We start from the raw sequence: 22,026 nt of genomic DNA, 5'->3' as shown, positions 1-22,026 counted from the left end.
TCGGCAGCCAGCTCGAGAGATTATTCACCAGCAAAAGGCAGGAAATGGCGCTGTGGCTCAAGGGGTAGAGCGCTCGCCTTGAGCTGAAGAGCTGAGGGACAGCGCCCAGGCCCAGAGTTCAAGCCCCACGACTGACCAAAAGTAAAAAAACAGTCTGCCTAGTTCCCCGTGCGTGCCCACCTCCTCCCCGCCATCCGTCACGCGTGATTCTCACATTCCCCTCATTCCTCAGGCAGTCTCGACAGAGCGAGCCGGACGTCAACACAGAGCCCTCCCAGAGCGAGCAGATCATCTGGGACGACCCCACGGCCCGGGAGGAGCGCGCGCGGCTGGCCAGCAGCCGCCAGTGGCCCGGCTGCCCCACGCCGCGCCCCGAGCCTCGCATGGACCTGAATGGGTTGGCAGACCCGGCTGTGTGGGAGCCTGCGCGTGACGCGGACGGGACCAAGCAGGGTAATGAGGAAGGGAAGGCCGCGCTTGCTGCTGGCAGTGGGTGACGGTGATCTTGTCACGATCTGATCGTGATGCTCGATCCATCGCTTGGAAATAGGTTTTGGTTTTACGTTTGGAAATGTAGGGGTGTGTGTGTGCTGTGTGTGTATTGTGTGTGTGTGGACACGGTTTTCTCAGTGACAGTTAATCTTTTTTTCTCTTTTATTAACTTGTTCTGATTGCTGCCCAGTGCCTACTTGTGATTGCTCTTTGTGCTGTTTGAGTTTGCCTGTTCGCACGGAGCTGTGGTTCAAGTCGTAGAGCACCAGCCCTGAGCAAAAAAGAATTCCGCGTTTGTCTCTTCTCTTCCTCGCGCTCTTTGATGCAAGAACACGGTGCCAAGCAGACAGACCAGCGGCCGCCCCGGGCTCTCCCCGGGCCAGCACGGCTGATCAGATGCAGTTACGCTGCCGAGCTGCCTGCTTCACTTCCTCTCGGACAAGCGTGTTCTCCCCCATCTGTGGGCAGCATCACACCCAGCCTTTTGTCTCCCTCAGCTGTCTGCGACCCTGGATGCACCTCTGTGATCGAAGCCCCGGGACCTGTGATCTCCGACGAAGTGGAGTTCCCAACAAAAGCCAAACGTGAGGATCACCTGATCCCAACGCCTCAGGCCCCCAGCATTGCCTTCCCCCTGGCTCACCCTCCTGTGGCTCCACGCCCTAAAGAACAGGTTGGTTTGGCCCGCGCCCGCGGCTCTCGCCTGTCACCCTCGCTACTCAGGAGGCTGACATCTATGGATCGCGGTCCAAAGCCAGCCTGGGCGATCCTGGAAACCTGCCGAAAGTGGAGCTGTGTCTCAATGGTGGTAGAGTAGTCTTGAGCAGAAGAGCTTGGGGACGGTGCCCAAGCCCCAAGTTGAAGGTCCAGGACCTGTGTGCGCGTGTGCACACGCACACATATATACACACACACACACACACACAAGCTGTACACACTGGTGATAGGCCTTCGTCATCATGGTTATGATGTAGAAATGGGTTGTTGTCCAAGCAGATGATGAAAAACACACATTTCTCAGCGTTGTCTAGCTGTCAGTTGGTCATTCCGAAGATTGGGCAAAATGTCACTGACAGATACCTGCACCTGCCCTCGTGTAATGCCCATTAAGAGCAGCTCCTCTGTTGCAGATCTTAACGCTGGAGGAGACGCGTGGCGATCTCAGGAAGCAGTACATATTCCAGCTGTCCTCCCTCAACCCCCAGGAGCGCATCGATTATTACCATCTCATTGAAGAGCTAGGTACTGGGGTTTGTTTCATTTCTCACGTGCCATCGTGAGCACGTTTGGAAAGCAGAGGGCAGCGCGTGAGGCTGTGAGCGTCCCGCTTGGGTCCTGCCCTGGAGGGATGGCAGAGGTCAGAGGCAGTCAGGCTGAGGCAGCCGCCCTGCTGGCACTGGGCCTGTGATGTGGTAACTCGGGGTCCTGAGGTCTCGGATTTGATTAGACCTGCTACGTGCACTCTGCAGGCAGCATACCCAGGCGCTTTGGTGAATTGGGGTGTGTGTGTGTTTTGGACTGGTTTGCAGGTTGTATTAATGTGGTTGTACAGTGAGATGGTGCTGGAATCCCATGGGCCTTCCAGTCTGGGCTGGCCGGGGCAGGAAGAGCTTGAGTTCCAGTGCAGTCTAAGCGAAGGGGGGTGTGTGTGGGGGGGGGGTGCTCAGTGGTTAGCACTGCCGGAGGCCCTGGGTTCCATCCCCATCCCTGCAGAAAAGACAGGAGGACAGAGGGCGAGAGAACGGCCTTGTGCCGAGAGGGTTCTTTTATTATTTTAGCTACATTTGTACTTGAAATGATACTCCACGCAGACAGACCGCCACTACGGTTCCATGCGCGTAGCGTTTGGGTGCGCTGCTGCCCGCGGTTGTCTGCAGTGGGAGCTGGGCTGACGCCCCGTCTCCCCCCCAGGCGGGTCGGTGATCGAGAAGCAGTGCTTCGACCCCAGCTGCACACACATCGTCGTGGGCCACCCGCTGCGCAACGAGAAATTCCTGGCGTCCGTGGCCGCGGGCAAGTGGGTTGTGCACCGCTCCTTCATGGAAGCGTGCCGCGCCGCGGGCCGCTTCGTGCCGGTGAGCCCCCCGTGGCTCCCCACCCTCTCCCCCTGCCTCGGCTACCTCCTTCCAGTCTCTCCTCCCTCTTCCTGGCTCGCCTTTCCTTTCCTTTTCTCTCCCCGCCGCCGCCTGCCTCTCTAGGTTCTTGGTGGCAGGGCTGCGCGAGGACGCAGCGGAGCTCGGGTGTCCGCTGCTTGGGGGGTCGCGAGCAGGCAGTTGCCCCGCGCGCGCTGCCAGGGCCTGGAGCGTGGGCAGCGCTCGCCCGTCCTCGGATCCTCACGCAGAGCCGGGTGGACGCGGCTGCGCGGCGCTGCTCCGCGCAGCAAGCCCGGCAGCCGCGTGCGGCGTCCCCCCTGCAGGAGGAGGACTACGAGTGGGGCAGCAGCGCCGTCCTGGACGCGTCGGGCAGCGCGTCGGAGCAGCAGCGGCGGCTCGCGCGCGCCGCCGTGCGGTGGAGGAAGGCCATCCAGGAGCGGCAGCAGGCGGGCGGCGCCGAGGTACGCGCGGCCCGCCCCCCGCCCGCGCCGGGGCCCGCGCCGCCGCTTCCCCGGTGATTTCCCGGCTGTTTCCTGCGCAGGGGGCGTTCAGCGGGTGGAAGGTCATCTTGCACGTGGAGCAGTCCCGAGAGGCGGGGTTCAAGCGCCTTCTCCAGTCGGGAGGAGCGAGGGTGAGCGTCTCCCCCAGCGCCCCGCCCGCCCCGCCGCGTCTCCACACCGGCGTCTCCACCGCCCCCTCCTGCTCCCTAGGTGCTGTCCGGCCACGCCGCGTCTCTGTTCAAAGAGGCCACGCACCTCTTCTCTGACCTGCACAAGCGGAAGGCGGAGGACCCGGGCGTGAGCGTGGCGGAGGCCGCCGCCCAGGGCGTGCGCTGCCTGCGCACCGAGTACATCGCCGACCATCTCATGCAGGTGGGTCCCGCGGCTCGACGCCCGCAGACGCGCCCGCTGGGGCCAGAGCCCAAGCAGCTCCAAAAGCTCGGCTCACTCAACGGCCTAGACACTTCCCCAGGAGAGCGGGGACGGCCCTCTGGTGGCAGGAGGTGCCTGCTGCGATGAAGGAAACAAGGGCTGGAACCTCGGAGAGGGAGGGCAGCGCTGCGGCTCGGGAGACCCTCCTGAGCGCTGTGTAACCGTCAGCCCGGGAAGCCTAAAGTTGATAAGTGCTTCGTTAGGTTCTGAGGAAGGAACTCGGGGCTGAGGGCCCGGCCCGTGTGAGCTCACGTGACTGGCCTGCAGTGGTAGCCCAGACCTCAGTCCAGGTGTCCAGCGTGGATGTGGGGGGTCTCACGCTTCCCGTCTGTCTCCCCACGTCAGGCTCATCAACCAGCACGTGGGGAGACGAGGTCCCGAGGTCCCAGCTCCCCTAGGATTTGCTTACTGTCCACTGCTGGATACTGGAAATGGCTGGGAAGGAGACGGGGTCAGGGAGAAGCTGTTGGGTTTTGGCCTTAAAGTTTCGTGACATAAGATTTGGTCTGAAACTGTGGAATGGGATGGAACGGTGACTATCGGTGGCCTCCGCTGAGGCGCCACCAGAGCCCAGCCCAGCGCCTGCCAAGAGTGGACCTGCCAGGACCTAGGAAGAAAACTTCAAGTTTTTGTTTTTTCCAGTCCTGGGGCTTGGGGCTTGAACTCTGGGCCTGGCTACCGCCCCTGAGCTGCTTTTGCTCAAGGCGAGCGCCCCTGAGCCACCTTCCCAGCCCTCTGAAATTAGTGTAGCCAGGCACCAGTGGTTCACATCTGCATCTATAATCCTGGCTACAGACGCGGCTGAGATCTAAAAGACCAAGGTGCAAAGCCAGCCTAGACAAATCTAAGAAACCATTCCCAACTACCTACCAAAAAGCTGGAGGTGGAGGCATGGTTCAACGGGTAGAGCACCAGCCTTGGATGGAAAAGCCAAGGTCCCAGTACTACCATCATACACACAGGCAACCGCATATAAACAGTTAGGCTTACTTTTCACTTCCCTTTGCAGGAATCCCCTCCTTGTATAGCAAACTACTGCCTCCCAGAAGCCGTCCCCTTCCTGCAGAATAAGGATCCTGCAGCATCGCAGAAGAGGAAAGCTGCCGAGGCGGTGGAGAAAAGCAAGGTGAAGCGGCCTCGCTAGACAGCGCCCTGTGACCAGACGTCCCAGAAAGCCTCTGTATTATATATATATATATATGTGTGTATGTATATTAACTACCACGATGAATGGATTTGTGTAGTATAATGATAGAAGTTTCAGTCACCTTAATAAAGTTACAAAGCAGAGGCCGGAGGTGAGTGAAGCTTATTGCTGTGTGCAGCCCCACGGCTGTCTCCCCGAGCCCAGCCCATGAAGCTGAAAACACATCCCCACCCCACCACCCCTCACCCCCCAGCAGAGGGTATTGCTCAAGGAAGGATCTAGGGGCATGCGCTCAGCTCCACCTAGCGGTGGAGCAGCACTTGCAGCTTCTTGCTTACGTCAGGGACATGGGTTTAAGAAGCCTTCCTTGGGCTGGGAAGGTGGCTCAGTGGCAGAGTGCTTGCCTTGCATGCACAAGGCCCTGGGTTCGATTCCTAAGCACCACATAAATTTAAAAAAAAAAATCCAGAAGTGGTGCTGTAACAAACACTAGAGCGCTAGCCTTGAGCTGAAGAGCTGAGGGACAGTGCTTGGGGCCACTGGCCAGTGGTAGAGGCCCTGGCCTCAATTCCTCAGCAACACATAAATAAAGAAGCCACAAAACCAATGGGCTTTCCTGGTGTGCAATAGTGCCCAGATGGGTCAACTTTAACCCGTCTGGCGCACTCACAGATCAAGCCATGTTTGACTGCCCAGCAGCGGCGGGTATGGGTGCCTGGCCCAAGGTTAAATAGTGGCTAGTGGCTCAGTGGTAGTGTTGGTTGCTTGCCTTGCGTGCATGAGGCCCTGGGTACCACACAAGCAGAAAAGGCTGGAAGTGGCACCACATAAGCAGAAAAAGCTGGAAGTGGAAGTGGCATGTTAGTAGCACTCATCTTGAGCCGACACCCGGGGTGGGGTGGGGAGGATCATGAATTTGAGGCCAGACTGTGGAGAACATCCTCACGCCACACTTGGGTCATTCTTTGTTGAGTGGCTTCTACTCACCTGAATGAGCAGCTGGGCGATCAAGTCTCAGGTACTGTGTGTGGTATTGTCCATGATGGAGAACTCCAGATCTCATTTGGGCTGTAATTTCAAGAAGCTTAAACTACGTTAACTCCCTAAGTGGCCACAATCTTAAAAAGACCCTGAAGATGCATCAAGCAAGAGAAGAGCCAGGCACCAGTGGCTGCCTGTCATCCTAGCTACTCAGGAGGCTGAGATCTGAGGATCAGGGTTCAAAGAGCCCAGGCAGGAAGGATCACGAGACGCTGATCTCCAGTAAACCACTCAGAAAACCAGAAGTGGTGCTGTGGCTCAAGTGGTAGAGCGCTTGACGGACAAAAAAAAAAAAAAAAAGTTTCCTGTGTTCTGCAGGCATTGCCTCATGAATGCCTGGCCACAGAAACCCACCTGCTCACAGGACTCTCCAGGTCCCGTGCCCGATTTTTGCCACTTCCTAACCAATTCTGCCACAATGCACTTCACACTCAGCCTCCGCTCTCTCCACTCCTGTCCCACTCCACTGCCCACCCGCCACGTTCACAATCTGAGAGAACAGGGTTTTTAATGTACCTGCAGCCGCTAGCGCCCACACCAGGTGCTGGTCAGGTGCTGGTGTACCTGGGCTTTCTCTTGGCAGAATGAACTTGGACAATAACACAGGAGCATGCCTGTCGTTCTAGCTACTCAGCAGGCTGAGATCTGAGGATCACAGCTCAAAACCAACCAGTCGATGAGACCCGTCTCCAATAAACTACTAAATAAAAGATAAATAAAGCTAGGAGTAGCGCAAAGCCTTGAGCACAAGCCTTGAGCAAAAGTTGAGGGACAGCATTCAAGCCCCAGGAGCTGCCCCCCCAAATAAACAGGCTGAGATCGAGATCAGAGGTTCACAGTTTAAAGCCAGCCACACACACACACACACACACACGCTTCGAGGGCTGATTAGGTGGCTCAGCTGTGGAGTGCTTCTTGCCTAGCATGCATGAAGCCCTGGGTTTGATTCCTCATGTATCACACACAGAAAAGGCCAGAAATGCTAGGAAGGTGGCTCAGTGGTAGAGCGCTTGCCTTGCATGCATGAGGCCCTGGGTTCGATTCAGCACAACATAAGCAAAAATAAAAAACCCAGAAGTGGTGCTATGGCTCAAGTGGTGCTAACCTTGAGCTAAAGAGCTGAGGGACAGTGCCCAGGCCCAGAGTTCAGCCCCACGACCGGAGCCCCTCCCCCAAATAAATAAAAAGGCCAGAAGTGGCACTGTGGCTCAAGTGGTAGAGTGCCAGTCTTGAGCAAAAGCAGCAGCTCAGGGACAGTGCCCAGGCCCTGAGATCAAGCCCAGGACTGGCAAAAAAGGTTTTAGTTTTTTAAAGCAGTTAGCACACAACTAGAATCTTTACAAGGAAGGTCAGCAAATTGGCCAACAAGCACATGCAATGATGCTCAAGATTAGTCATTAGAGGAAAGCAAATCAGATTCAGAAACGCAAACGCCATTGTATTTGGCGCCCCAGTAAGACACGCCCACACCAAGCAGACAGGACACCAACTGCCACCATCCGTATGTTACTTTTTTATTGAATTTGTTAAGGGTACAGAGTTCTTGCACTGCCAAACCATGCCTGAGAATCCAAAGAAAGAAATGGTACAGGGCCGGTCCCCTCCACACCGCCGCCCACCACGGACAGCCCACCCACACCCTACAGGGGACTCTGCTCCATCCGCGTGCATTCTCATCACTTCAGAATCTTCTACAAGACAGGACGAGGGCTGGGACTCAACTCCGCTGCAGGCCTGTGGGTTTCCAGGACAGGAGGCCACGAAACAAGCCTCCCCAGCACCCCAGCCTCCTCCCTCCCCCCTCCCCCCAAGTAACGCGGCAGGACAGCTGCCTGCTTCAAGAAAAAGTATGTGGCTCAAGGTTCAAGAGATAAATTAAGGTTTTTGGTTCCCAAATGAAGTCTTCAATGTCACCAAGAATCTACGCTTCTCATCTTCCAACCTCCCACTCTGGCTGACTTTGCTACTCGCCCAAATCCATCACCCGACACACACATCGGCAGACGGACAGACAGCACCCCGGCCGCCTCACCAGGAAGGCCTGCGCTCACACCACACATCACATCCCAGCCTGCAGGGGACCTGGCGCCCCACTGCGCGGGTCTGAAGCGCCCGCATCCACATCCCGCTGTGGAGCGTCACTCTACTCGGGGTGGCCTGGAAGAAGAGGGTCTTTCCTGAAGGAAGGGGGACGATGTCGACGATCGCCACGTCTCACCCCGCCCTCCCTAATGAACATGGCGACCTCACCGAAGGTGGGGAGCAAAGCTGGCTAGACAACCATGGAGCTTACAGAACAACGCCCAGTGCCTTCCCAGGCTGCTCACGAGAACAGGAACTCGCCATGAGCTGCTGGGGTGACAGGGGGCTCTTCAAGGGTTGGGGACAGGCCCGGGAAGGGGGGGGCCCCTCACGGCTCCGTATTGAGGCTATTATTTTGGTTCCACTCAAGACTGGCAACTTCACAGACACGTCACAACTCTAATGTATGTGTTTCGGGTGGGTGGCTGACTTCACCCATCAGCAGCCAGAGGACGCGCTCCAAGTCAAAGCAACGCAAGGCCTTAATGTGGAACACAGAAAAAGCACGAAGCCAATGAACGCCTCTCCCAGCCCTTTGCCCAAGTGGTGGACCCAGGTTCGGTGGAATTTAACTTGGAGCTGCTGCCGCCAACTGGAAATTTCCACTAGACATCACAGCCTCACACAGATGAGCCGGACGCAGCTCAGTTTCTTGGAGCCCGGCGTGTGGCGGGGTCCCCCGCAGCCACAGCACGCCCCGCTGCTCCCCAGGGTGGGGCGCGGGGTTAAGGTCACTTAAATCTTCCTCCTTTACAGCACTATCAGAAGGCGGCTGGCCGGCTTTCCGCAGGAGTCCCGGCAGGCATCCGGGAGAGCTGTTTCGGGGTGCCCACAAGGGGCGATCCACGCGAAGTCCAGGGTAAGCGCAGCGAATGTGAGGTAGTCAACCTGACAGGGGGCTCGGTGTTCCCGTGAGCACAGGCTGCGGGGTCGGGGTCCTGGAAGTTGCGGAGCAGGTTGTGAAAGGCCATGGCTGAAAGGGGGTTCAGCAACAGACCAATGAGAATTCCTCCATCTCCAATGCACACCCAAGAGCAGCGGCGACACCCTCGGCGGCCATGTGCCCCAGGCCAGGAGGCTGAATATGAGCGGGTCCTGGGCGGGCTGTGTGGGCTCCAGCGGGTTGGGGGGACCCCGGCTGGCGAGGCGGTGGTGAACGCGGGGGGCAGGAGACTGTTCCGAGTGGGGTGTCACCCGGGTGGCCGCTACTCGGCTGGTCCACGCACTGGCGGCGTCGCTCCCGTGGAAGGGCCTCATCCCTACTTCTATTTGTCTTCTACTCACTCCAAAGCTCCTCACCATTTCCTTTCAGTCCTCAGGGAAAAAGAAATGCTACGGGCAATCAACATTTCCTCTTCACGAGGGTGTTTTACAAATAGCTTCCTTGAATTAAGAAAAAGAAAAAAAAAAAAAAGGAAAAACAAAATGCCACCCCTTAGAACGCCGGGGGGCGGGGAGGAAGCGGGCAACATCTTCATCCAAACACTTTAAGGCTTTGGCTGGAAGGAGGCGGGTCGGGTAATACTGAACTGTCAGCCGAGCTCACTGCAAACCTAGGTTAGGGCCACCGCGAAGACACCGAAAGACACTCACTCCGCTCCGCCCCGCACGCGGGTTTTTACTTGCAGCAACGAGTAGACAGTGTCTATGTGGAAGTAAAGGTAACATCGCTCTCCTCCAAGTAACCTCCTCCTCCTCCTCCTCCTCCTGCGGTGATTTCTCCTGGCTTCCAGGTGGGGCAGCGGTAGCGGGAGTGGAGCGGGTGGGTCGGGTCGGGCTGGGTGGGGTGAGGAGAGGCGGGCGGGAGGCCTCGCGCGCGCGGGTGTGGACAGCGGTGGAGCTGGTGCGGGCCAGCTGCGGGTCTCAGTTCAAGCCAGCGGTGCGGTGCTCTCAACCAGGCCGAAGGCTGGGTCACTTTAAAAGCCACTCAAAAAAAATTTCCATCGGATGTCATTTACGTTTCCTTCCCCTTTTATTTACTCTTAAAACTTCACGTCCCTAAATAAGATGCAGATGTGCCGCATGTGGTCATTTAGCTCCAGGTAGCACTCATTTTAAGTACCTGCTGAAAGGAGAACACGCGGATGTGAGAGCTGAGAACCACGCCCGCCAGCGGCTCACAGCACCGCGAGCCCCGCGCGCCCCGCGAGAGCCCCGCGAGAGCCCCGCGAGCGCCCCGCGAGCGCCCCGCGCGCACCGCGCGCACCGCGTGCACCGCGCGAGCCCCGCGCGCACCGCTCGGCGGAAGACGCGGGCGGCAGCGGCGTGCGCTCCCCGGCGAGTTTCCCTAGCGCCAGTCTCGCTCACAAGCCTTAAAAGGCGAACCAGGGCCTGGAGAAGCTATGTGACAAGGTTCAAGTGTAATTCGGAGCCCTGGCCCTACCCCCAGCCCCCGTCCTGAGCCCCCCGCGTTCTCAGCTGCCCGCCTTCGGCAGCCCTACCCCCCCAACCAGGCTTTCATACTCCACGCCCCTGCCGCCACCCCCGTACACACAACGTTCTTACTTCCGGCTTTCTAGGTGCTTGGCAGTGGATTGCAGGGACGGGAACTGCGTGTCGCTGTAGATCTCTGGGGGTCCTTGCGGCGTTTTCCTTGTGGTGGTTAGCCGCGCCCCGGGAGGCCTATACACACCACTAGGCATCGCCGGTTCGGGGGGCTCTGGAACTGATAGGTTGCAAGAGTTTAGAGAAAACCCTCAGCCTCTGTCGCTCAGCGATTATGGGGAAAAAATAATCTGCACAGAAGCGTCTCTGGGCCCTGTGACCCAAGGGAAGGTACTTAACCCCAGCTGCGGGGTTGGTCCTGGGAGCAGTCCTCTCGTGGGAGACAAGTCCTGGGAGACTTTGCTCCCAGACCTGGACACCGTCCCAGCCCGGCCGGCGGCATGCAGCTGCACGACACCGTGGATGACACACACACATGCCCCACGAAGCCTGTGCCATTTTGTTTTGTTCTGTCGGTCGTGGGGCCTGAACTCTGGGCCTGGGTGTCACAGCGCCACTTCCGGTTTTCTAGTGGCTCACTGGAGGTCAGAGTCTCATGGACTTTCCTGCCTGGGCTGGCTTTGAACTGCCATCCTCAGCTCAGCCTCCTGAGTAGCTAGGATGACGGCGGGAGCCGCAGGTGCCCAGCAAAGTAACTTTTTTAAAACTGTTAGCTAGGCCAGGCGCCAGCGGCTCCCGCCTGTCATGCTAGCTACTCAGGAGGCTGAGAGCTGAGGATGGCAGTTCAAAGCCAGCCCAGGCAGGAAAGTCCATGAGACTCTGCTCTCCAATTAACCACAAGTGGTGCTCTGGCTCAAAGTGGTAGAGCATTTATTTACGTTGAGATGAAGAACAGGCCCAGAGTTCAAGCCCCATGAACAACAACAACAACAAAAAGTTACAAAAGTATGTGAACTTCCAAATAAATAAATGCCTTCTGTTTAAGATTTGAATCTAAATTTAAAGAGCCATATTCAAACTCCTCTTCCCAGGAAAGGAGGGGCTGCACCCCTCCCCGCCCCCCACCTGCACTCACCCACAACAGACTCGCACGCTTACCTACAACTGGAGCAGGAGGCGCTTGCACAGGAGCTGTTTTATTCCAGGGCCCTGAAGACTTCTCCAGCCCTCCGCCGCCGCCCCCTTCTTCCCAGTTATCCCCGGGGTCTTCTCTCTTCTCGTTATCCTCCTCCTCCTCCTTCTCACTGTGAGGAAAACAAAGCCAACAGGGGACTTGAACAACCCACCAAAAAACCCTGAGATGTAGAGCTGAGCGCAGTGGCTCATGCCTGTCATCCTAGCTACTCAGGAGGCTGAGAACTGAGGATTGTGGTTCAAAGCCAGCCCGGGCAGGAAAGTCCTTGAGACTCTGATCTCCAATGAACCACCAGAAAACCAAAAGTGGTGCTATGGCTCCAGCAGTAGAGCGCTCGGCTTGAGCTGAAGAGCTGAGGGACAGCGCCAGGCTCAGAGTTCAAGCCCCAGGACTGACCAAAAAAACAAAACAAAAACCCCCGAAGCGTGGCTCTGGCACAGACGTGTAACCTCGTCAAAGCCTGGGCCAGTGCTTGGAAAAGGGAGATGGGAGCAAGAACTTTATCCACCTCGCTCCCCGGGACTCCACGCCCCCCCCCCAACCGACTTCATGTGTAGTAAGGACGCCCCTACTTTTGAGAAGGTTTAAAGAACAATGGTGGTGACCACACCCCTCCCTCCACCTCCTTCACTGAACCAAAAACACCTTGTGGGGAGACAACCTCACAGCCCCAAGTTCAGGCTCCAGACCTGGCAGCCCCGGGAGAGAAGAAATGCCGAGGAAACGGTTTGCATGCACTATGGTGAGATTTTTTTCAAGTACGAGAATGTACAAACTGTCATTTATGGCGAGTGTATTTTTAGTAAGCAAATGAAGGGTTTTGAAAGATATAATTTTATTTGCAAAATAACAATTTTCATTCCAACAGAGGAAAGCAAGCCGAGGCCGGGGTTCCCCCAGCACTGACATTTCCCCCCACTACCACCTAGCACCCCCAAATCCTCAGAGTAGCTCCTGCCAAACAGCTGTCACCTACTCAAAAAAAAAAAAAATGTACAGAAGCCAAGCACCCGCCTGTCATCCTAGCTACTCAGAAAGCAGAGATTCTGAGGATCACAGTTCGAAGCCAGCCTAGGCAGGAAAGTCTGAGACTCTTCCCTCGAAGTAGCCACCATACCAAAAAGCTGGAAGTAGAGCCGTAGCTCAACAGGTAGAGTGCTAGCCTTGAGCAAAAGAAAGCAGCTCAGGGCTGAGAAGGTGGCTCAGTGGTGGAGTGCTTGCCTAGCATGCAGAAAGCCCTGGGTTCGATTCCTTAGTACCAACCACATAACTAGAAAATAACCAAAGTGGCGCTGTGGCTCAAGTGGTAGAGTGCTAGCCTTGAGCAAAAGCAGCTCAGGGATGGCGCCCAGGTCCTGAGGTCAAGCCCCAGGACTGGCACAAAAACATAAACCAGTACGGCTCAAAAGATACTGAACGCCTCACCTACATGCCTGCTTGCAGGCCGGGCAGCAGCTTTCTGCACGCACGCCCTCTCTACTTTCTATTTGCATATTTCAGTAGTGTCAACCCTCCATGCGGAAGCCAGCACACACATGGTGCCTATTTCTGCAGAAGATAATTGGGTTAAAACTCAGTGTTTGAACCCAGTTAGTTAATAAATAGGCAGCTTTTCACTAGCCAAACTGTTTATATCGCTCGCCACTGTATTAGATTCACCTCAACACTTCCACCAGTGGGGCTCTGTGTGGTGAGCGGCGGGGGGCTGGAGTGCGTGTGGGAGCAGACAGCAGAGGCAGAGGCTCCAAAGGACTGGCTGGGGCATCAGCACCCCACCACTCACTCCGGGCGAGCGCCAAGTTGGGGGGGGGGGGGTCCTCCGCACAGCACAAGCTGGCACTCACATTTTAGGGCCTCTTCCTGTCCTACACAGGCGCAAGATCAACCCAAGCTATTCTAGTGACGAAGCTCATTTTCCTTAGGAAGCTGATCAGTCTACGAAGTAAGGAGAAGACATTCTGTCCCCCTAACCTCACACCAGTCACACGTGCACTCTAACCCTTCCCCAACAACAGGGAAGCAGCGGGAGAAAGGCCTGACAAGCTGGGCATCTCCCAGGCGGGGCCCGGCCCGCTGGGGACTGGCGGCTGCGCAGGCTGCGCAGCCGGGGCCCGGTGGGCTGTCCCTCTCCTCACCTGACAGAGCCACAGGAAAATGCAGAGGTTAAAATGTCTGATGACCTTCGGCGGGCCTCACTGCGGCTCTGTCTGCGCCCCGGCACTTGGAATGAGCTCCCTGCATCTTAGAGCACAAGGCCCAGCACACAAGCAGTCTCAAAAACCACGGCTACCGGGAAGGGAGGCTTGGATTCTGGAGTCAGCTCTTCAAAGCGGGAGCTGAAGGGCTGAAGGCGGCCGCCCCGCAAGTAGAACCCCCACCCCCCCCACCCCGAGTTCAACTAAAAAACCAAGGGAGCACTTGCTCTAGCCAAGGGTTTGTAAAGATCTAAGATTTCTCAACAAGTATCCTAAAAAAAAATCCCTGGACTCTCAAGAACTCGATCCCTGCTTGAAACATGACAACTGTACATTGTGTAACTGTCTTTCCAAAATCCATGTTGGATGGGAGAGAGGGGGCCACGGGGCCTGCAGGAAGCCATCGCCAGCTTGCGAGAGAACCACCTCAGCGGCTTCACTCACCTCCAATACAGTGAGCAACTGAGCGCTGCCCCCAAACACGCCTGCTAAGCGTGCTAAGCATGGCTAGCACCGAGGCATACGGAGTAGTAGATGGGGGGGGGGGGCCTTCCCAAATGGACATTTAGGCTGAAAACCGCCAGGGAGATCACTGTAGATCATGGAGATTCTCCAACTACGCCACGCAGTGAAGGCGGCAGAGAAAACATGGCTACAGTAGAGAATCTGAGTGCAAAGCACACGTACGATAATACTAGGACTTCACAATTCTTACAGCTCTTCTGAGGTCTGTGAAGCAAAGTTAGAAGAAAATCACTGGCTGGGTGTTGGCGGCTCATGACTATCACCCTAGCTACTCAGGAGGCTGAGATGTGAGGATTATGATTTGAAGCCAGTTCAGGCAGGAAAGTCCTAATGTATCACAGCAAAATCTGGAAGTGAAGCTGTGGCTCAAGTGGCAAGAGGGCTGGCCTTGAGCAAAAGCAGCTCAGGTCAGCGCCCAGGCCCAGGAACCCCCACCCCCCAAAAAAGAACCACAAAACTTCAAATTACTGACTGAAAACCTGAAGACATTTGAAGTCAACTTCCTTCTCTCTTGTCCCAAAGATAAAGAATACAACAGTGGGATCGAGGCTAGCCTGGGACACCCAGGGAGACTTTGTCCCCAAAAAGGAAACCAACCAGACTAAACTGTAGAAAAAAATCACCACCCCACCAAAGCCTCCTTCCCTTCTCCACACTTCTGCTCCAAAGCTTAGATGAAGCCACAAGAGGCATCCATTGGGTCCCTCCAGCAACACAACACTCACACCAAGTTTTAGTCATCCTAGTGCCTAGCTGGTTTTTGTGACCATCCTAGGACTCCAACTTAGGGCCCAGGCACTGTCCCTAAGCTCTTTTTCTCAAGGCCGGTGCTCTACTACTTGAGCAATAGCTCCACGTACAGCTTTTTTGGTGATTAATTGGTGATAAGAGTCCCACAGACAGCCGGGCGCTGGTGGCTCACGCCTGTCATCCTACCTACTCAGGAGGCTGAGATCTGAGGATTGCGGTTCAAAGCCAGTCCCGGCAAAAAAGACCATGAGACTTTTTTTTTGTTGGTCGTGGGGCTTGAACTCTGGGCCTGGGCCCTGTCCCTGCACAATTCAGCTCAAGGCTAGCACTCTACCACTCACCTGAGCCACAGTGCCACTTCCCCTTTTCTAGTGGTGTATTGGAAATAAAAGAGTCACACGGGCTTTCCTGCCTGGGCTGGCTCTGAACTGTGATCCTCAGATCTCAGCCTCCTGAGTAGCTAGGATGACAGGCGTGAGCCACCGGCGCTCCGCCTGTGAGACTCTTATTTCCAAATAAAACCAGCAGAAAAAGCGGGAAGCGGCTCTGTGGCTCAAGTGGTAAAGCACTCACCTTGAGCTAAAGAGCTGAGAGACAGGGGCTGGGAAGGTGGCTCAGTGGTAGAGTTCTTGCCTTGCATGCATGAGGCCCTGAGTTCGATTCCTCAGCACCACATAAGCAGAAAAAGCTGGAAGTGGTGCTGTGGCTCAAGTGGTAGAGCACTCGCCTTGAGCTGAAGGACAGCGCCCAGGCCCAGAGTTCAAGCCTCATGACTGACAAGAAAGAAAGAAAGAGGGAGGTAGAAAAATGGACTGGGAGCTTGCTTGCCTTGCAAGCTTGAGGCCCCAGTTCAATGGCCAATACTATACTGCCAAACACACAGACTGACCTGCTGCCCAAAGTCAATCAAACGTGAAGCTGTGGACGCAAAGTGCAAACCACTTGTCTTTCCTGAAAGCCCACATTTTTGCTAAATAATCAACTCTACCCATTATGTAACCTACCTGCTTACCACTTACCTCTGAACTAACAATTCTTTTCTCTGAGACTCGGGCCATGTTGAGTCTCACCATCAGCAAGAGATTTTTGTGGCAGGGCAGTGCTGGAGACAGAGGCCAGGCTTGGTGCATGGTGTACAATGTTCCACCGATCAAGGACACCCCCAACCTACTGTCAGCTTTTTTTTTTTGTCAGTCATAGGATTTGAACTCAGGGCCTGGGCACTGTCCCTAAGCTTATTTTGCTCAGCATCACTTCTGGCTTTTTCTGCATGTGTGGTACTGAGGAATTGAAACCAGGGTCTCGTGCAAGCCACTCTACCACTAAGCCACATTCCCAGCCTTGTCACCTTTCTTAATAAAGGGAAGACCGCAAGTCTGAGGCTTTTCTGCTCCACCTATCAAGTTCAAGGACTGGACAATTGAAGCAGGACTATCTCAAATTAAAAGAGGCTAGGAACAGATGGCCAGGGGCTCGTGCCTGTCATCCTAGCTACTCAGGAGGTGAGACCTGAGGATCATGGTTCACAGCCACACAGGGCACAAAAGTCCGTGAGACTCATCTCCAATGAACCACAAGAAAACCGGAAGTGGTGCTGTGGCTCAAGTGGTAGAGCGCTCGCCTTGAGATGAAGAACAGCGCGCAGGCCTAGAGTTCAAGCCCCACAACTGACCAAAAATAAAAATAAAAGGCTACGGATGTGGCTCATTTGTCTGGCCTACAGGCCCTGCCTGGGGGGAGGGGAGGGTTTCAATTCCCAGGACCAAACAAAGTTGACAGTTGAGGTCACTATTATAAAACCTGAAATGGTTTCCCACTCAATCCTTTCTAGAAGCTATTCAGAAGGGGTGATGGAACTACAGACTCCAGATTCCACCATGTAAGGACCCACAAAGTTTCCTGAATAAGGAATGTTCCACACGTGAGCAGGTCGGGTGGGGAGAGCTCAGGGGAAGCACTTGCCTAGCAAGGGCAAGACCCTGAGCTCCATCCTTGGCTCTGGAAAAAAAAAAAAAAAAAAACTAAACTAAAAAGACCAACTGAGGTCAGTGAAAAATGTCCACAATGGCCACCCAGGGGCTCCAACATAAAGGCCAGTCTACTTTAGGTCAAACAGAACACTTGTACTCAAATACTCAGACCAACCGAGATTTCCTCGGTTCAACACTTTACCATCTGGAGTACTTCAAAGTACAAGGGGATCCCTTGAATCCCAAGAGTTCCCCCTCTCTTAGAAGGAGATTAAAAGTCAGGGCTGAGGGAGGAGCTGGGTGGTGGAGCGTTCACTTAGCCATGTTCCAGCCCTGGGTTTGCTCCACAGCACCGAGGGCAAAGTAAGGCCACAGATCAGCTATGCATGGCGCTGCCTGCCCATGCAACCCAGCACTTAGGAGGGCAAAGAAAAGATCAGACTGCTTGAAGTCATCCTGGGCTACACACTGAGATCTGGTCTCAGAGCCAACAATCAGAATAAAATCAATGGTCGGCCGTGCGGAGTTCTGAAAGCCCTTCACAGTCCAATACTACCCTTCCTCTCTACCACTGAGCTCTCAAAGTCCAGGTCACGAAAGTCGAACTTTACCACCAACCGCCACACACTCACACAGCCACAACAGCGTCATGACAGGAGCCTCGCCATCCGCACCCCTGCCAGCTGTTACAGGCCAAGCCCCAGGAGAAATTAAACTAGAACAGATATGACACCTTCTCAAAAGCAGCTAACAAAGGAAACCAACAAGTGGCTGGGAAATCAACAGTATTAACAAGAACACTGAGTGAAAAGGCACTTCCTGAAAGCTTCCCATTACAAACAGGTGGTTTCATCCTGGTAAGCTCACAAAATGACAGGCAAGAACCTAAGGGCCTGGCCGTGGGAGGTATTAAATATACTTAATCTCTGAAGTCCAGTGTGGTGGTGCATGCCTGTAACCCCAGCCATCCAAGAGACTGGGAAAGGAGGATGGTGAGTTTGAAACTATCTCAGAAGAAAAAAGAAAAACCTCTGGTTTTTCACTAAAAGTTATTCCGAACCATAAATGGTATCGAGGTCAAAGGAGAGTTTTCAGTTAAGGGAAGTATTTTTCCTTCAGCTGAATTTCTGGCTGAATTTCAAAGATAGCAGTTTACTGAGATCTTATTTCTTTAAACTGGAAGTCAAGAATTTTATTTTTGGTTGGTTGTGGGGCTTGAACTCATGAGCCTGGGTGCAGTCCCTGAGCTTGTGTGCTCACGGCTAGAGCTCTACCACTTGAGACACAGTGCCACTTCTAGCTTTTGAATGGTTAATTGAAGGTAAAAGTCTCATGGGGACTTTTCTGCCATGGCTGGCTTTGAACCATGATCCTCAGATCTCAGCCTCCTGAGAGCTAGGATGACAGGCGTGAGCCACTGGTGCCCAGCAAGAACTTTTTTTTTTTTTTGGGGGGGGGGGGGGGGGGTCCGGTCGTAGAGCCTGAACTCTGGGCCTGGGCACTGTCCCTCAGCTCTTCAGCTCAAGGCGAGCGCTCTACCACTTGCGCCACAGCGCCACTTCCGGCTTTTTTCTTTCTGCTTATGTGGTGCTGAGGAATTGAACCCAGGGCCTCAGGCATGCAAGGCAAGTGCTCTACCACTGAGCCACCTTCCCAGCCCCAGCAAGAACTTTTTTTTACCTTAAGGTAACAGACTATTTTCACCTCCTACCCAAATTACAAGCCCCTCAAAATACGTCTGGGTTTTTCAGACAAGGGATATTGTTACATCCCAGGCTGGCCTGTAACCTCTCAGCATCCTCCTGCCGCTGAGATTGCAGGTGTGTCGAACCATTCCTGCCTTTATTTTCCATATTCAACAAAGAACAAAGGACTCCCATCTTGTTAAAACACATTAATTTCTAAGTCTTAAAACCAACCAGTTAAATTTTTTTTCTTTTTTCTCTGCTGGTCCTGAGCTTGAACTCAGCACCTGGGAGCCTCTTAGTGCACAAAGCTGGCACTATCACTTGAGCCACAGTGCCGCTTTTGGCTCTTTTGAGTAGTTTATTGGCGATTTTCTGCCCTGGCTAGCTTGAAATGGCGATCCCCGACCTCAGCCTCCTAAGTAAGCTATAGGATTACAGGTATCAGCCACTGGCGCCCAGCTCCAATCCAACTTTTGAAATCCATTTCCTTGAACTTTAAAAGTAGCTATGGAAGATTTAATGGTTCTATTCCTATGAAGTTCCAAAAAAATATAATCTACGGTCAGGATAGTGGTCAAAATCCTTGGAGGTGAAGGTAGTGAATAAAAAAATGTCTTTCTCTGCCAAGTACCTAGGCTTCAATTACAAATTAATTAATTTGCTTACTGGAGAGAACCTGAAAAATATCCATACTGTTTTTTAACCTCCCCTTGCCAAAGACACACACACACACACACACACACACACACGCGCGCACGCACACGCACACACACACACACACACACACACACACACACACACACACACACACACACACACACACACACAGTGCCAAAAAGCTAAGTTCAACCACCAGTATTAAAAGTTAACAATGGAGCTGCAAAGCCAAGCTCTGGTGGCCCAGGCCTTTAATCCTATCGACTCGAGGCTGAGATCCGGAGGATCTCGGTGTAAAGCCAGCCTGGGCAGTAAACTCCTTGAGACTCATCTCCCATTAGTCACAAAAAGCCGGAAGTGAAGCTGAGGCTCAAATGATAGGATTCTGGCCTTGAGCTCAAAAGCTCAGGGATGGCCCTCCCCTTCCTCAGGCCCAGAGTTCAAGCCCCAATACCAGCACAAAAAAAATGTCATTGGAGGAGTAGCTTATTACTACATTGACTGTCTATTGAGCATGAAGCCCCAGTTCAAAGCCCCTGGTGCCAGGCTCCCCCAACCCCCCCAAAATTAAAAATGACACAGTCCATTCTCTTGATCTCAAATTAAAAAAAACCTAACCAAGCAGAGGTGAAAGGAGGTGAGCTCTCGGAGAATTCCTGAGCTGGCAACTCATTTCAAGAGCATACAGAAGAGCTGACTTCATGGAGGGGCAGTAGCCAAACCATTCCAGCCCTAGTAAGCACATGGAAGTTGAAAGACTACCAGGATTCTGCTTTGGATTTTTTTTTAAGGGGGGTGGGGGAAGGCCGAGGATTTAGCTCAGTGGAAGAGCACTTTTGCCTGGCCAAGTGCAAGGCCGAGCTCAGCCTTCACCTCTGCCAAAAAAGGGGGGAGGGAGGAGGAGAGGTGGAGAGAAAGGAAGCCAAACTTGGGCCCAATACCCTCCTTTTTTTTTTTGGGGGGGGGGTCAGTCCTGAGGCCTGAACTCTGGGCCTGGGCGCTGTCTCTCAGCTCTTTAGCTCAAGGTTAGTGCTCTACCACTTGAGCCACAGCACCACTTCTGGCTTTTTTCTGCTTATGTGGTGCTGAGGAATTGAACCCAGGGCCTCAAGCATACAAGGCAAGCGCTCTACCACTGAGCCACCTTCCCAGTGCCCAATACCCTATCTTAAAACAGGGTTGTTTATAGCTCCACACTGACCTTATCTGCATTGCCTGGACTCGTAGCCCGCTGTAATCAACCTCTTTCTGCTCAAATTCCTTCCACTCATCTTCATCCTGAGGAAAAAGAGAAGGGGGGGGGGGGGAATAATAGACCATTAGATCAATGGAAGCAAATGGCGACGCAGATCTATGGGGGGGGGGAGGTGGGGGTCGGGAGGCTAAGAATCTGCAATCTTAAGCTAACTTAAGTGAAATCCAACTATCATCCAGCCTCTCTGCTGGAGGGGGGGGGGAGGGCAGGGAAGAGATAAAACCACCAGGAAAGCTTGTATGGCCGGCCGGCTTCCAACGCCCCCCCCCAACTCTTCGGAAAAAGTCGGGAACGAGGAAATTTGACCATTTAAAAAAAAAAAAAAAAAAGAAGATGAACAATCCTGCCAGTTCAAAATGTTTCCAGAGGCTCGAGATGGGGGGGGGAGGGAAGACCTTTTATTAATGTGTCTTCATCGGGTTTTATGAAGAAGAATCCAGAGCCCCCCCCCCATAAATGCCCGGATTGAAGTATTCATTAGTAATATTCATCATCATCATCATCCTGGATCTGAACGCGCCCACTGCTGGGGCTCCCAGCACCGCCGGGGGGCGGGGGGGGGGGGGTCGGGACCCTGGGGTGCCCCCCTCCTCCCCCCGCCGCTCCCCCCCCCCCCCGCTCCTCACCTTGGTCGCGGCCTTGCCCGCGCCGCCCGAGCCCGCGCCGCCCGCGCCGTCGCCCGGCCTGGTCCCCGCGGCCCCGCCGGCCTGGTCGCCCGGCCGGGTCCCCGCGCTGCCCGCGGCCCCGCCGGCCTGGTCCCCCGGCCGGGCGCCCGCGGCCCCGCCGCCGCCCGCCGCCCCGCCGCCCCCGCCCGCGCTGCCCGCCGCGCCCGCCGCGCCCGCGGCCCCCGCCGCCCGGCCGCTGCGCTCCTTCTTCTTCTTCTTGTCTCTCTTGGCGAAGAAGTTGTCCAGGCTCCGCTCCTCCGTCTCGGCCATGGCCGCGGCCTCTCCGGCCCGGATGGGCGGCGGCGGCGGCGGGCGAGGCCCGCGGGGCTCCGAGCTCACGCGGCCCGCGCGGCGCGCCGACGCCTCAGCGCCCGCCCCGGAAGCGGCCGCGTGGGGGGGTTCGCGCCCCCGCGCCCGAGCCCAGGCGGCGTTGGCGGCGGCGACGACGGACGCGGACGGACGGACGGACGGGCCGGGGGTGGGGAGGAGGACAGCCGCGGGCCGCAGGCTCCGACCACAGAGCCCGGCTGGCGGCGGCGGCGGCGGCGGCGCGTGCGGGAGGAAGCCGCGCGCGCAGGCCCGGAGAGGAAGGGGGAGAGGGGGCGGGGAGGGGAGGGAAGGGGAAGGAGGGAGGGCGGGCCACCAGCAGAGAGAGGCCGCGCCGCGCCTGCGTGCTGAGCTCCGCCCGCCGCTGTGGGCGCGCCGGAGGGCGGGTTGGGCGGGAGGAGACGGAGGCGGGGCCTGAGCGACGAGCCAATCAGCTGGCGGAACGAAACGCTTAGGTGACAATCCCCCGCCCGCGGTGGGCGGAGCGGAGGGGGGGGCGGGGAAGAAGAGGAGGGTGCGGAAGCCGGGAAGAGGCGGAGGCATCTATGCAAAGTGAAGTGACGTCACTCGCGGAGTCCGGCTTCCTGATTGGCCGAGCGTGTTGCCTCGTGGGCAGGCTTTTTGGTG

General features: G+C 55.5%; 2 protein-coding genes across 5 annotated transcripts in view; one reads left to right on the top strand and one right to left on the bottom strand.

The window, feature by feature from the left end:
* Positions 1-4,814, top strand: part of Topbp1 (DNA topoisomerase II binding protein 1) — a 28,233-nt gene extending 23,419 nt beyond the window's left edge. For both annotated transcript variants that reach the window (XM_042665997.1, XM_042665998.1), the window contains 8 exons: positions 233-453; positions 990-1,165; positions 1,623-1,734; positions 2,404-2,567; positions 2,909-3,046; positions 3,127-3,216; positions 3,296-3,457; positions 4,527-4,814. In XM_042665997.1, coding sequence (XP_042521931.1) covers positions 233-453; positions 990-1,165; positions 1,623-1,734; positions 2,404-2,567; positions 2,909-3,046; positions 3,127-3,216; positions 3,296-3,457; positions 4,527-4,661 — 1,198 coding nt within the window. In that variant the 3' untranslated portion in view covers positions 4,662-4,814. The remainder of the gene's footprint in view (positions 1-232; positions 454-989; positions 1,166-1,622; positions 1,735-2,403; positions 2,568-2,908; positions 3,047-3,126; positions 3,217-3,295; positions 3,458-4,526) is intronic.
* A 2,384-nt stretch (positions 4,815-7,198) lies between these two features.
* On the bottom strand, positions 7,199-21,426 carry Cdv3 (CDV3 homolog). 3 transcript variants are annotated; one of them, XM_042666008.1, is made up of 5 exons: positions 21,034-21,426; positions 20,354-20,430; positions 11,331-11,476; positions 10,293-10,452; positions 7,199-9,849 (listed from the first exon to the last, which is right to left on the bottom strand). In XM_042666008.1, the coding sequence occupies exons 1-5, from the start codon at positions 21,340-21,342 to the stop codon at positions 9,837-9,839; spliced, it is 705 nt and encodes a 234-aa protein (XP_042521942.1). In that variant the 5' UTR covers positions 21,343-21,426; the 3' UTR covers positions 7,199-9,836. The 3 variants fall into 3 exon arrangements, with proteins under 3 accessions (XP_042521942.1, XP_042521941.1, XP_042521943.1); XM_042666007.1 differs by having other exon boundaries at positions 7,199-9,852; positions 21,034-21,425; XM_042666009.1 differs by lacking the exon at positions 21,034-21,426 and having other exon boundaries at positions 7,199-9,852; positions 10,293-10,446; positions 20,354-20,429.
* Between the last annotated feature and the right edge of the window lie 600 nt (positions 21,427-22,026).

The sequence above is a fragment of the Dipodomys spectabilis genome, unplaced genomic scaffold (genome assembly GCF_019054845.1).
Source record: "Dipodomys spectabilis isolate Male_0828 unplaced genomic scaffold, ASM1905484v1 ptg000360l, whole genome shotgun sequence".
In the NCBI taxonomy this organism is placed as follows: Eukaryota; Metazoa; Chordata; class Mammalia; order Rodentia; family Heteromyidae; genus Dipodomys; species Dipodomys spectabilis.
This window is presented reverse-complemented; position numbering and strand designations above follow the sequence as displayed.

Excerpts from the sequence above, each read along its gene's own strand:
- Cdv3 (XM_042666007.1), bottom strand. The coding sequence starts at position 21,342 with ATGGCCGAGACGGAGGAGCGGAGCCTGGACAACTTCTTCGCCAAGAGA. Across the intron at positions 20,431-21,033 it reads CGGGCAAGGCCGCGACCAAG|GATGAAGATGAGTGGAAGGA; the intron begins GTGAGGAGCGGG and ends CTTTTTCCTCAG. Across the intron at positions 10,453-11,330 it reads GCCTCCTGCTCCAGTTGTAG|TTCCAGAGCCCCCCGAACCG; the intron begins GTAAGCGTGCGA and ends GCAACCTATCAG.